The 14401-nt window shown below is 40.9% G+C and overlaps 1 protein-coding gene and 1 non-coding gene across 2 annotated transcripts in view; both read right to left on the reverse strand.

Annotated features, from left to right (window-relative positions):
- sf3b3 (splicing factor 3b, subunit 3) overlaps positions 1 to 14401 on the reverse strand; it is an 86017-nt gene that overhangs the window by 60710 nt on the left and 10906 nt on the right. Inside the window, exons 5-8 of the mRNA XM_060923853.1 lie at positions 7290 to 7462; positions 4983 to 5124; positions 4622 to 4734; positions 4166 to 4303 (exon numbers count right to left, since the gene is read on the reverse strand). Coding sequence (XP_060779836.1) covers positions 4166 to 4303; positions 4622 to 4734; positions 4983 to 5124; positions 7290 to 7462 — 566 coding nt within the window. The remainder of the gene's footprint in view (positions 1 to 4165; positions 4304 to 4621; positions 4735 to 4982; positions 5125 to 7289; positions 7463 to 14401) is intronic.
- LOC132888499 (small nucleolar RNA SNORD111) lies at positions 5201 to 5275 on the reverse strand. The gene has a single exon (XR_009654935.1). It is a non-coding gene; the product is annotated as a small nucleolar RNA SNORD111 (small nucleolar RNA).

Genomic DNA, 14401 nt, shown 5'->3' on the forward strand with positions numbered 1-14401 from the left:
ATTGGATCATTTTCCTCAATAAATAAATGACCAAGTATAATATTTTTGTCTCATTTGTTTAAGTAGGTTCTCTTTATCTACTTTTAGGACTTGTGTGGAAATCTGATGATGTTTTCGGTCATATTTATGCAGAAATATAGAAAATTCTAAAGGGTTCACAAACTTTCAAGCACCACTGTATATAATTTCTTCCCCATAGGCACATGACGCAGTTCACAAAAGTGAATGACAAAGCAATCTTCATTTTCTATGAATCCATGCGATACAGACGCAATTCCAGTAAGACTATGGAAAGTGACATTACGTTGACATTATACAATTTAGGTATGACAGGGAATACAACAAATGCAAATATAGCTGGCTCGAATAATCCCTCAGACCAATCCTATGGCAAATTTTAGTTCCCATCTTCACGTGATCACAACTTGAGCTCCTACCTGCAGTTAGTTCCCATTTTTTACTGGTTGATGCTCAGAAATTGGGGGGAGGGGATTCCTTACATCTATGCATGTCCCCCCCCCCCCCTTTTTTTTTTTTTTATCATGGACCGTGTGTCTGATGCTCAGACTAGGATCAGGCTACCATTGCGAATAAAATAAATTCAAATAAAACATTTGAGAACTCGAGCAGCCAATCCCACTTTATCATGTCAGAGCTGCCAACCCTAATTCAGAAACTTTTGTGCTCAGATGTAGAAAAATCTTTATTATTAAAGTCCTTACTACTATTGGTATGATGCGAATGTACAGATAAAAAAAATTATGCAAGCCTAAATATTAATGTATTGATAATAGATATACACTACCGTTCAAAAGTTTGGGGTCACTTTGAAATGTCCTTATTTTTGAAAGAAAAGCACTGTTGTTTTCAATGATCACTTTAAACTGATCAGAAATCCACTCTATACATTGCTAATGTGGTAAATGACTATTCTAGCTGCAAATGTCTGGTTTTTGGTGCAACATCTCCATAGGTGTATGGAGCACTTGCATGTGATGTCACAGCCGATCCAGATTGTGACAGACGCCATCTTGTCGGTCGGTCAAACGCCATATTCCGCCTTCTACTTCTACTTTTGCTTCTACCTTTTCTTCTGGAAAACCCTACTATATACAATTCTACTACAACGGCTGCGGCTACAAGCTCTCCCTACCTGTGCACGGTTTTTATGTTTTTTGTGTGTATTTTTGCATGTTGTTCGTCTGTACCGGACTTCAATATCCACTACAACCGTATGGACTTACTGGACATTGGTTTCCAGCAGAAAATGACGGTTTGTAGCGATTTCCATCGCATGCACAACATTCCGGACGAGAAAAAAAAAAAAACATTCCGGACGAGATAGAGAGACCAGCGGGGTCTCTGTGGATTGTTATCGGAAGCAAAGCGAAGGAGGCGGCACCGGGAGCAGAAGCAAAAGCGAGGCTGCAGAGCCGGCCTGTTGACTAAGCTCAGAAAACAGCTACTCAAATCTCCACTGACAAGTCTCTACCTCTCCAACGCCAGATCCATGTAAACAAGACGGACGATTTGGAATTACAGCAGGAATTACCTTATTCTATTCTATAATCGGCTGGTCAGTGCTATACTCAATACTTAAGTGACTTACCCGTCCAATGAGGATTCTTGTTTACAAGATGCCACATCTGAGTCGCTGACAAATCCTGAATTTCTGTAGAGATAACTGTCCAGAGATTTATAAGCACGCAGTGCTTCACCACTGAACAGCGAGGGAAAGTTAATGAGGTAATTATACACGTCCGGGTATTCCGCTGGCAGTTCAAAATCCGGTCGTGAAAACTCCGTCCGGTAAGCCATAAGGGTCACAAATCTGTAGATCGTTTATTTTAGACATATATCTAGTTATCTATTCATTAGAAAAATGAGCCGTGTCGTCCGTCGGTTGAAATTGATCCATTCTGTACACGAGTGCAGCAGTATTCAGCGGTGTTTTTGACCGACAAGATGGCGGTTGTGTACTTTCCGGTCACGTGACTGCAAGATCTCTATAGAGGCCCATTTCCAGCAACTATCACCCCAGTGTTCTAATGGTACAATGTGTTTGCTCATTGCCTCAGAAGGCTAATGGATGATTAGAAAACCCTTGTACAATCATGTTAGCACAGCTGAAAACAGCTGAGCTCTTTAGAGAAGCTATAAAACTGACCTTCCTTTGAGCAGATTGAGTTTCTGGAGCATCACATTTGTGGGGTCGATTAAATGCTCAAAATGGCCAGAAAAATGTCTTGACTATGTTTTCTATTCATTTTACAACTTATGGTGGTAAATAAAAGTGTGACTTTTCATGGAAAACACAAAATTGTCTGGGTGACCCCAAACTTTTGAACGGTAGTGTAATTTATGAGATAACGTAGTGTTTTTGGTCCCTTGTTGAAAATAGAAGCATACTTGTATAATTAAACTGTGCAAATCACTTAATATTTGTATTATTGGTTTTATGTTTATGTCTCAAATTTTATGTCTCTTATTTATAAATGTGTTTTTTAATTCGCAGGTGAAGCACTTCAATTTCGGTGTATTGTGTACAATGACAAAGGCATTCTGTTCTGTTCTAATAAAAAAAATTTTTTACTGAAATTTTATTTGTAATCTACTAATGCAATAACATTAACATCATAAATTAGAAACAATAATAATAAAAGTCCTCAACTACTGTGATAAATCAAAATAAGATAGCCTTTTATTATCCCACAAGGATAATAAATACCATGAAACATAATGGCTTGTAAAATGAACATAATACAGAGTTGTAGCTGTAGTTGTTTTAGAGAAACACTTCATTAAGCACTCAGCTTTGCTAATTTTCGGTGTCTGATCCCTCCAACATGAGTAGCAATATCATAAATGCCAGATGCGGCAACTGAGAAGTCCGATGAGCACACAGTGCAGCGAGCGTAGTACTGACTAGTGTTGCACCGATACCGATACCAGTATCGGGCAGGGCCCCGATCTGGCACTAAAATGGTGGTATCGGTATTGGCGAGTAGCAAGAAATAGGGCGCCGATACCATTTACCGATGCTAGTATGACACTTGAACGCAGCCTTCTCTCCCGACACTCACTACACTCTGTGTTGTGTGATCACACGTGATCACTGTGCATGCCTGCCAAGCACGCCAAGCAGCTATTGCTATTGACCTGCTCCAGACCAATGAGAGCGGGCCAATAGCTGCTCTTAGCCAATACAGGGGCAGCTTTTTCATGCGGAGGAAAAACAAACCACGAGAAGAAAATGTCGGCGGTCTGGATATATTTCAGCATAGAAACTCCGGCGAGTACAATGGCTACATGCAAGATTTGCGGCCTGAAAGTTTCGAGAGGTGGAGTTAAATCGGCCAGTTTCAATACCTCAAACCTGATAAAACATTTGAAGACGAAACATGTGAACGAACACAAAGAGTTTCTACTGGATTCACTTTGTATTAGTCTTTTTCCTGTTTCACAAAGGTAAGCAGCAGCCTGACAAAGCCATGATAGCAATGATTTTACATCCAAGTATGCAGCTCTTCATATATATATATATATATATATATATATATATATATATATATATATATATACATACACACACACACACATATATATATATATATATATATATATATATACACACACACTTCAAACGGAGTGGTATCGGTCGGTACTGCACAGCCAGGTATAGGTATCGGGGCCAAAAAAATGGTATCGGTGCAACACTAGTACTGACCCTTGTCACACTTGGTAATACATGGGTATTTGAGAATATTTTGGTAAGAACACTTGGATGCATTGTCATTTTAGTTTGTGCTTCATTCTTTTCAGAATCATGAGACAGAAAATATTATGACGGAGATCATCAGCACACGCGCAATACAACAACACAAGGCTACGTTTGAAGTCGGTTGTCTGAACTCGGTAAGTACTAAACCAGAAGCAACCAAAAAAAAAAAAAGCTTTGTTTTTAACATTTTATTGTGTTTTCTCACAATTCTGCATGTGTTTTATAAATTCATCATTATTTTATTTTTGGTCATGTTTTCAGTTTATTTTCGTACTTCCATACCACTATATTTTGCAATGAAATTTCGTAACAAAATATGGAAATTTCGTACCGGTTGGCGGCCCTGATGTCAACTAGATCCCAGTTAGTGGCTACAGCTCTTACCATCTCCTCATCTGTTTCCAGGGTAACCTTGAAGATGTCTCCTTGCTCAGTCTGGGCAAGGAAGAAGAACATGGACTTGGTTTTGTGTGTGGCTGAACAGACAAAGATCATGCCCCTCTCTGGATCGTCCAGGTCATTCTGAGTTGGTGCAGGGAGAAAGGAAGAGAAATGGATCAGTTCGAAACCACTATGGCAGATTTTCAAGCTCTTGTGCATTACTCACAAGACATTCTATCGTGCGGTCAAGGAAAACCACAAGTACCACATAATTATGCTTTTGTTAAAACGAGCAGTCATGAGATCAGAAGTCTTAGTTGTCTCCAGGGTTTGTGGCAGAGAAGAGACATGAAAACCTCATCATTTCAGTTGAACTGCTATAGCCTCGAAGACAGCTGTATGAAATACGGCTTTAATTCTGAAACACCACCTCTGATGCATAACCACCAAAACACTCACCCTTCTGCGTGGGATTGGGCAGCGGATATCCGGCTGGTCCCCAAAGTTCTTGTAAGTGATGTAATTTTCTGAGCAAATGAGCACACCGCTCGGACCATCAGAGCCACCTGGCACTGTTATACGCAAGGACACAGATAAGCATCAGATAAGCATCAAGACATACTGCAATCAGTATTTACACTGCATCCACAGGCTGTTTGTCTTAACACAAGTTTAATCAGATAGCAACATTCCTCTTCACATCACATCAGAGAAGAGACATGAAGCTAGCTCATCATATTTACTTTACAGCCACACTAATTAAAAGTGCATTCTCGCTACCACAACCATTTTCTCAACAAGCCTCTGAACCAGGCCATACCTGTGATGAGGAAGTTGCCGTGCTCTTCCAGAGCCTCGCTGTATTTGCGAACTACGTGGTTGAGTCCCAGGTCCAGCTCATAGAAAGTCAGAGTCTGCTGTGTGTTAGCTGCCGCTTCCCCTGTGGGATCGTTATCAGCTTCCTTTCAAACAGAACAGTGTCAGTCTTAATGAGAGAAATGACAAGTGTTCTAATAAAACTGTAGTTCAGTGCACATGCAGTGATCAGAGGTATTTACAATCTCTCCAGTGAGATGTCAGAGAAGAGACATGAGTAAACTCATCATTTCACTGGCAAAAACACCTAAACAGATTCTGAGTGGTAGAAGAAATGAGAATTTTTGAGAAATAAAAATGGTGGGGGGCTTGGTTTTAAATGGAAACACCACAATTAGAGCAAACTCGTGCTTGCATCCATGTTTTAACCCCATACATGGAATCACACCACGATAACAAATGTTTACAAGAGTGCTCTGAGAGCACAATATCCCCCGCTGGCAACTATGCCATAGCTCTGGTAAAATGCGACTGAACTGAACGAAACTGCAATATGCGTATTACCAACATATAACAAAGAATCCTGTCAAGTTTGGTGAAATTCCTCCAAAAATTGTGAGAGGAGTTGATGTCAGAAGGCAAGCACACCTTCATGAAATTATGAAAGTATAAGTTTGTTAATAATCAAGGGCTGTAACTGGTAAAATGTGACCCAATTTAACGAAATTACAATACGTGTACTACCGACATATAACAATGCGTCTTAAGTTTCATGAAATTCCTCCAAAAACTGTGAGAGGAGTTGATTTCAGAAGGAAAAACACACACTCATGAAATTGTCAAAGTATAATTTTGTTAATTAAGGGCCATAACTCTTGTAAAATGTGACCGAATTGAACGAAATTGCAATATGCGTATTGCTGACATATAACAAAGAATCCTCTCATGTTTGGTGAAATTCCTACAAAAATTGTGAGGAGTTGATTTCAGAAGGTGAGTACCCTTCCTGGGACGGACGGACATCGCCACGACATAATCCCCTTCGGGCCTCTCGGCCAGAGGGGGGATAATAAAAATTGTGAGGGAAGTTGATTTCAGAAAGCAAGCACACCTTGATGAAATTGCCAACGTACAGATTTGTTAATGATCAAGGGCATAACTCTGGTAAAATCTGCCCAAATTAAATGAAATGTCAATATGCGTATAACTGCCATATAACACAGCCTTTTGCCAAGTTTGGTGAAATTCCTCCACAAATTGTGAGAGGAGTTGATTTCAGAAGAATGTATACCCTCATGAAATTGTCAAAGTACAAGTTATTTAATCAAGGGGGGAAAAAAAACTCTTGTAAAATTTTCACAAACGAAATTGAATCGCAATATGCGTATTACCGTCATATAACAAGGCCTTTTGCCAAGCTTCAAGAAATTCATCCAAAAATTGTGAGAGGAGTTGATGTCAGAACGCAAGCACACCTTCATGAAATTGTGAAAGTACAAGCTTGTTAATCAAGGGCCTCAACTCTGATAAAATGTGATCCAATTTAACGAAATTACAATATGTGTACTACCGACATAGAACAATGCCTCTTGTCAAGTTTCATGAAATTCTTCCAAAAACTGTGAGAGGAGTCAATTTCAGAAGGACAAACACACTCATGAAACTGTCAAATTGTAAATTTTGTTAATCAAGGGCGTAGCTCGGGCGGCACGGTGGTGGAGTGGTTAGCACTGTCGCCTCACAGCAAGAAGGTCCTGGGTTCGAGCCCCGTGGCCGGCGAGGTCCTTTCTGTGCGGAGTTTGCATGTTCTCCCCGTGTCCGCGTGGGTTTCCTCCGGGTGCTCCGGTTTCCCCCACAGTCCAAAGACATGCAGGTTAGGTTAACTGGTGACTCTAAATTGACCGTAGGTGTGAATGTGAGTGTGAATGGTTGTCTGTGTCTATGTGTCAGCCCTGTGATGACCTGGCGACTTGTCCAGGGTGTACCTGCCTTTCACCTGTAGTCAGCTGGGATAGGCTCCAGCTTGCCTGCGACCCTGTAGAACAGGATAAAGCGGCTACAGATAATGAGATGAATGAGAAAGGTGTAACTCTGGTAAAACGTGACCAAATTTAACAAAATTAGAATATGCGTATTGCCGACATATAACAAAGAATCTTGCCAAGTTTGGTGAAATTCCTCCAAAAATTGAGAGAGGAGTTGATTTCAGAAGGTGAGCACCCTTCCCGGGATGGACAGACATCGCCACAACATAATCCCCCTTCGGGCCTTTCGGCCAGTGAGGGATAAAAAGAATAAGCCACGTTCTCACCTCATAGTCCATCTCAAGACAGGCAAACATGGGGTTCTCAAAACCCACATCCACCCCAACCACATGATAGACCAGCGTGTTAGCCTTGTGAGCTTCCAGAGGGGACGAGATGGTGAGGCGAGCAGCTGCATCTCTATTCAGGATGTACACCAATTTCTGCTTCTCTATAGCACCTGTATGGAAAAGCCCACAAAGCCCTTTAATAATACATGGATTATGCAGAGGCTCATGACATTTAACTTGTGAGAATTCACTTGACCACAAATATGCAGCCTGGGCTGATGTAACAGTGTTTTCCAATAATGGAGCTTTATTGAACATGTTGGTGCTCTACCTGCTCCAAATACTCATGACTTATCACAATTACCACCCACATATTCGTTTTACTACTGCTGTGTTAGATGAAGGAAAACACATCATGATAAAATGCAGGTGGTGTATTCTGCACCAAGATCAACAACACACGCACTGGATAAAACACTCTTCAGACCTGCCAGCGGACACAGCTTCAATTTGATGTAACATCTGGGTTAGAGGTGAAGTACAATTTCATCACGTAAATTCTGTACGTTTCACTTGTAACAGGGTATTAACGGGTATATGCAAAATTTAACACTGCCACTTTTTTTTTTCAATAATACTTCAAATTATTTAACTTGCAGTACTTGGACACCAGATGAAAAATATCCCAAAATCCTCACAAAAAGATAAAATTTGTGCACATTGTATAAAAAGGAAATGCATAAAACAATCATTCACAGAAGCCATACACAAAAGTCTCTTCCAGAACAGCACGAGATACAAGGATTCTTTGGCAAACAGTTTTAATCTGCAGCTCAATCGCAGGTATGGTCTTGTCTTGTTTTGTACAAGTGAATTTATTATATCCAGGTATTGTGAGAGACATCAAATATTTTGAATGGAATAATAATTAAAAAAAAAAAATCAACTTTGGTCTTTGTATCAATATGAAAGGGTGCTTTCATCTACTGGATCTTTTTAAAACAGCTATCCAAAGTCAGATACACTGCAACCCCACTATAATAAACTCCTTGGGGGACGTCCAAATAGTTCATTATACCAAAAAGTTTGTAATACTGAAATGGACCCACTCGTCACATCAAAAACTCATGTTACATGTGAAATTTTCGGCATATTCTCCTCATCCTGAATTTCTCCTTCCGAGTCACTATTGCAGTTCACTGACTGATTTAAAGGATCACGGACGGCAGTGATAACTTCTTTGTCTGTTATTGAAATGACTGCGGTTACCGGTGTATTGTTGATAAAGGAGCTACACAGAACCTTTATTTTTAAATACATTTCTGAGTGGATAGTATCTCCACCCTTGACTCTTGAGAGTCAAAATCGACTGCAAAGTTAGCATTGGAGCTGCCCCGCTGAGCCAGCCAGCCCTGAGTGCGTGATGTCACAGCAGGAACCGGTTTTAAGACCGAGGCCTTTTACAGCTATAGACCAAAGTCATGTAAATAATTTATGGTGAAAGTAAGAAATCCCGTTACCGACTTGCTCAACTAAGACTGATTTGACTTCACTGACTGTGGGTTGACTCTCATTAAAACAGGATAGGTGTTATAACTTATGCAACATCCATGTACATGCATGCATTTTCACTGATAAAACGTAAAAGGCTAATTAAATAATCAGATGAACTGAGACAATCACATTCTGAAGCAAATTAAATAATCTTACACCGGTAACTTAAACACACAATACAAGTTACAGTGGTGCTTGAAAGTTTGTGAACCCTTTAGAATTTTCTATATTTCTGCATAAATATGACCTAAAACATCATCAGATTTTCACACAAGTCCTAAAAGTAGATAAAGAGAACCCAGTCAAACAAATGAGACAAAAATATTATACTTGGTCATTTATTTCTTGAGGAAAATGATCCAATATTACATATCTGTGAGTGGCAAAAGTAGGTGAACCTTTGCTTTCAGTATCTGGTGTGACCCCCTTGTGCACCAATAACTGCAACTAAACGTTTGCGGTAACTGTTGATCAGTCCTGCACACCGGCTTGGAGGAATTTTAGCCCATTCCTCCGTACAGAACAGCTTCAACTCTGGGATGTTGGTGGGTTTCCTTACATGAACTGCTCGCTTCAGGTCCTTCCACAACATTTCAATTGGATTAAGGTCAGGACTTTGACTTGGCCATTCCAAAACATTAACTTTATTCTTCTTTAACCATTCTTTGGAAGAATGACTTGCGTGCTTAGGGTCGTTGTCTTGCTGCATGACCCACCTTCTCTTCAGATTCAGTTCATGGACAGATGTCCTGACATTTTCCTTTAGAATTTGCTGGTATAATTCAGAATCCATTGTTCCATCAATGATGGCAAGCCGTCCTGGCCCAGATGCAGCAAAACAGGCCCAAACCATGATACTACCACCACCATGTTTCACAGATGGGATAAGGTTCTTATGCTGGAATGCAATGTTTTCCTTTCTCCAAACATAACGCTTCTCATTTAAACCAAAAAGTTCTATTTTGGTCTCATCCATCCACAAAACATTCCAATAGCCTTCTGGCTTGTCCACGTGATCTTTAGCAAACTGCAGATGAGCAGCAATGTTCTTTTTGGAGAGCAGTGGCTTTCTCCTTGCAACCCTGCCATGCACACCATTGTTGTTCAGTGTTCTCCTGATGGTGAACTCATGAACATTAATATTAGCCAATGTGAGAGAGACCTTCAGTTGCTTAGAAGTTACCCTGGGGTCCTTTGTGACCTCGCCGACTATTACACGCCTTGCTCTTGGAGTGATCTTTGTTGGTCGACCACTCCTGGGGAGGGTAACAATGGTCTTGAATTTCCTCCATTTGTACACAATCTGTCTGACTGTGGATTGGTGGAGTCCAAACTCTTTAGAGATGGTTGTGTAACCTTTTCCAGCCTGATGAGCATCAGCAACACTTTTTCTGAGGTCCTCGGAAATCTCCTTTGTTCGTGCCATGATACACTTCCACAAACATGTGTTGTGAAGATCAGACTTTGATAGATCCCTGTTCTTTAAATAAAACAGGGTGCCCACTCACACCTCATTGTCATCCCATTGACTGAAAACACCTGACTCTAATATCACCTTCAAATTAACTGCTAATCCTAGAGGTTCACATACTTTTGCCACACAGATATGTAATATTGGATCATTTTCCTCAATAAATAAATGACCAAGTATAATATTTTTGTCTCATTTGTTTGACTGGGTTCTCTTTATCTATTTTTAGGACTTGTGTGAAAATCTGATGATGTTTTAGGTCATATTTATGCAGAAATATAGAAAATTCTAAAGGGTTCACAAACTTTCAAGCACCACTGTACATGTATTAATCTAAATGCAGGTAAACAACGTGTTTTTGTTGTTTTATATCCAAACGAGAGTCGGAGCTTACCCGTCTGCGTTCTCGCTTCTTGAAGGCCGATCTTGTGGCCGACTGTTTCAAAACAATCTGACTTTCAGTTGTTCGTTCAGTTCTCCGTTCATTCACTTCTTCCACGTAAGGGCGAGATGGCAGCAATATCCAGTTTAGAAATAATACGGCTGCTCCACTCATTCTCCGTTTTCTCCATACTGAGTATTCCGCCATTACTGCTCGGCTCAGGCAATTACTAAAACCCGGGATGGAACGGGACGTCACCGGTTTTAGCAACAACCGCGGGGAGGTCACTGCCCGAGCGATATGTCCCGTTCCATCCCGTGTTTTACCAACAACCCTTGGCTCACACTCGGGGAGGACTAGTGCAACTGAACTTACTTTCCTTTTGAAAAAAAAAAAGAAAAAAAAACCTTTCCTTTGCTTGTAGTTTTCTTTTTCTTTAATTGTTGGTACTGCACCCTCTTTCAATACGAGCTTATAGCCAACGCTCCTCAACAGATCAGAGGTCTCGTACGAGTCTTCAGTAAAATGACACAGCTGCCAACATTACGAAATTGCAAATAGCAATACAAGCCGCCAAAGCTTTCTAGCAAAACTACCCTGAAAAATCACACTAAAACAAAATAGTTTGACAAAATTGATTCTACAAACTAAACTATCATCTTACATTAATTTGCAAAGTTCTTTTCAACAATGTATGAAAATAGTCAGTGAATCAGGCAAAAACTTCAAACAATGCAATTGGCACATATAACTTTTGACAAAGTACACATTAGAGAAATAGACTAGAGCTTACTCAGTCAACAGTTGATGTTATTGCACCACATAAACTTGGCAATATCTAACACCATTCATTCATTAGTCACAAACAAAAATGAATTAAGAATATATTACATCAATGAAAGTTGATACAAAAAAAATATTATGAACTTTGTCATCAAAATTAAATATAAAATGTGAAAATTGGGCGGCACAGTGGTGTAGTGGTTAGCGCTGTCGCCTCACAGCAAGAAGGTCCGGGTTCGAGCCCCGTGGCCGGCGAGGGCCTTTCTGTGCGGAGTTTGCATGTTCTCCCCGTGTCCACATGGGTTTCCTCTGGGTGCTCCGGTTTCCCCCAAAGGCATGCAGGTTAGGTTAACTGGTGACTCTAAATTGACCGTAGGTGTGAATGTGAGTGTGAATGATTGTCTGTGTCTATGTGTCAGCCCTGTGATGACCTGGCGACTTGTCCAGGGTGTACCCCGCCTTTCGCCCGTAGTCAGCTGGGATAGGCTCCAGCTTGCCTGCGACCCTGTAGAAGGATAAAGCGGCTAGAGATAATGAGAATGAATGAATGTGAAAATTGGCAATGAATATGGCACTTCAAAGATAAAAAACAAGCTGAGCCCAAAGCAAATTAGCTAAAAATACTAAGTGAAACAACTCAAAAAAAGTGTCAATTTCAACTTGCTTCTTCACATGACTACAAATCATTCATTCGAAGTGGCCACCCATTTCATTAGTTTTGCAGTCTTTGAAATAGGGGTGTGCGATCTGACGATATAAAATCGTTAAGAATAAGAACGAGTAGAAGATCGCAGACGATCTGCCAAAGTGGAGAAATCATATAGATCGCCTTGGCCAATGAGCGCAATAACTTTTTTTTCCCTTTGGGTACAATAACTTGACGTTCTATGCTGGTTTCCGCCGACGCGGCAGACGCAAGACGTCCTTAACCTGTAGAGGGACTGAAAATCCGCGATCGCGGAAAACGGACGGATGCTGGGACCTCCCCTGCCCGAGCTACAGGCGTCCAAAATGGGGCTGGAGCCGCCGATGGGAAAACGAAACTAAAGCCGAGCACCGAGGCTCTTTGTCCCGAGGCGCTGTAAAGTCAAGCTGGAGCCCGGGATAGAAACGAAACCTAAGCGGAGCCCCGCGGCGCGCCTCGTGGCGAATTACGTCCCGAGGCCCGCGCTGGTTCTTTGGGGAGGGCAGAGGTCTCTGGCTGTCAAGTTTGGGGAAGGCTTCTTTAAATATAAACTACATTTCGAGCACAAGAGGCTGGTGCTAGCAACATTCAAACAGCCACAATAAAGCTATGCAGAAGCCTCCCCACCACCAGTCTGGACCATTTTCCAAAAGCTATTTGGTGTTTTGATACTTAAATCATTTCAAAATAACCGAAGACTGTGTGTTATTCAACATTTCCTTTTTTACTTTCTTTTTTTATATTCTAAGAATGCACTTTATCAGAGCGAGGATGTTCACTTTATCAGAGCGAGGATGTTCACTTTATCAGAGCGATCTTTACTTAGTGTTGTTGTCTTCACAACCAATAGTGCACTTTATCAGTGTGTTTACAATGTTTGCACATGCAAAATTGCTACTATTCATTAAAATCTGTTCAGAAAGGTTTGTAGCCCCAAAATGCCTGTTTTTGTTTTTTTTCGATGGAAGATCGTGATAAAAAATCGAAATCGAGATTTTATGTTAAAAAAATCGTGATATGACATTTTTGCCATATCGCTCACCCCTACTTTGAAATATTGTCCGTGCTTTCCTTGTGAAGGGAGGTTTTCACGTGTTACAATATCAGAATGCCCGCCATGACTGATAGAAATGTCTCGCCGACATGGAGCACAAAACGCGTAGTGATCGCCCTTACTTGACTTAGAAATGAAGGGAAACTCCTCTCGGTACGAGTCCTTGAAGCGCTGGCCCTTCCCCTTAGCCATGCTTTCTTTAGAGATTAGTACTACGCTACATCTTCATAACAAAAGCTTGAAACGCCATGCTTTGTTCAGAAACTTCGTGAACAAAGGCCAGACGATAGCGTGCGGCCCAGTGTTGCCAGATATTGCTGACGTTTTCCAGCCCAAAATATGTTCAAACCCGCCAAAATGCACTTGAAACCGCCCAGTTGGGCGGGAAGCCGCCCAATCTGGCAACACTGAGTGCCATGGATGATCTAATAGCATCATTGATTGGCTGAGAGAACAAGCAATAGCCAATGAAATTTGGCGTAGTATCTGCCGCTTGGAACGAAGCGGTGTTTTATCAAATACGAATCCCACCGGTGATAGACTTTGAAAATGACCCATGAAAATTGGCAAAATCGTATTTTATTGTAGTAAATTCGTATTTTCGTAATCAAAACGACAAATCGTAATAAATACGATTTATTCGTAGTAGTTGGCAGCTATGAAACGAGCAGAGCACAGGAGAGACCACTTCGTAGGCGCCCAATGTGCCCGTGAACGTCTTGCAAAACACGTCCAAATCTTTGCAGTTTGAACATTTCTTGGGCCACGAATACAACGTAAATCCACCTTCTCTCGTGTTGCTGGCACATCTACATGGCATGGCAATAAATTCTCAAAATGGAGGATCGGAGTTGCAGTCAGCTCTGCGTTTTAGTATAGCGGAAATGGCGATGAGACCGATAGACTTCCTGCTGTGACGTTACGGACGTCAAGGTCATTCACTCAGACCGCTACCTGTATGAATCACTTTAATCGTAAAAATTACTATATTAGATTTATTGTTAACGCTTAAAACTATTCCTGTGCCATTCTTGAGGTCTCAAGGCATTTATAAATGAAAGTGAGGCCATGGCTCTGAGTATATACTTTAAAGGGCTGATGACACGAACATGACTCTATGCAATTTCTTAAATAAACTATACAACATGGCAAACATGTTAGATTTCTGTTATAATTGCGT

Source organism: Neoarius graeffei, chromosome 6 (genome assembly GCF_027579695.1).
Source record: "Neoarius graeffei isolate fNeoGra1 chromosome 6, fNeoGra1.pri, whole genome shotgun sequence".
NCBI classification, from domain to species: Eukaryota; Metazoa; Chordata; class Actinopteri; order Siluriformes; family Ariidae; genus Neoarius; species Neoarius graeffei.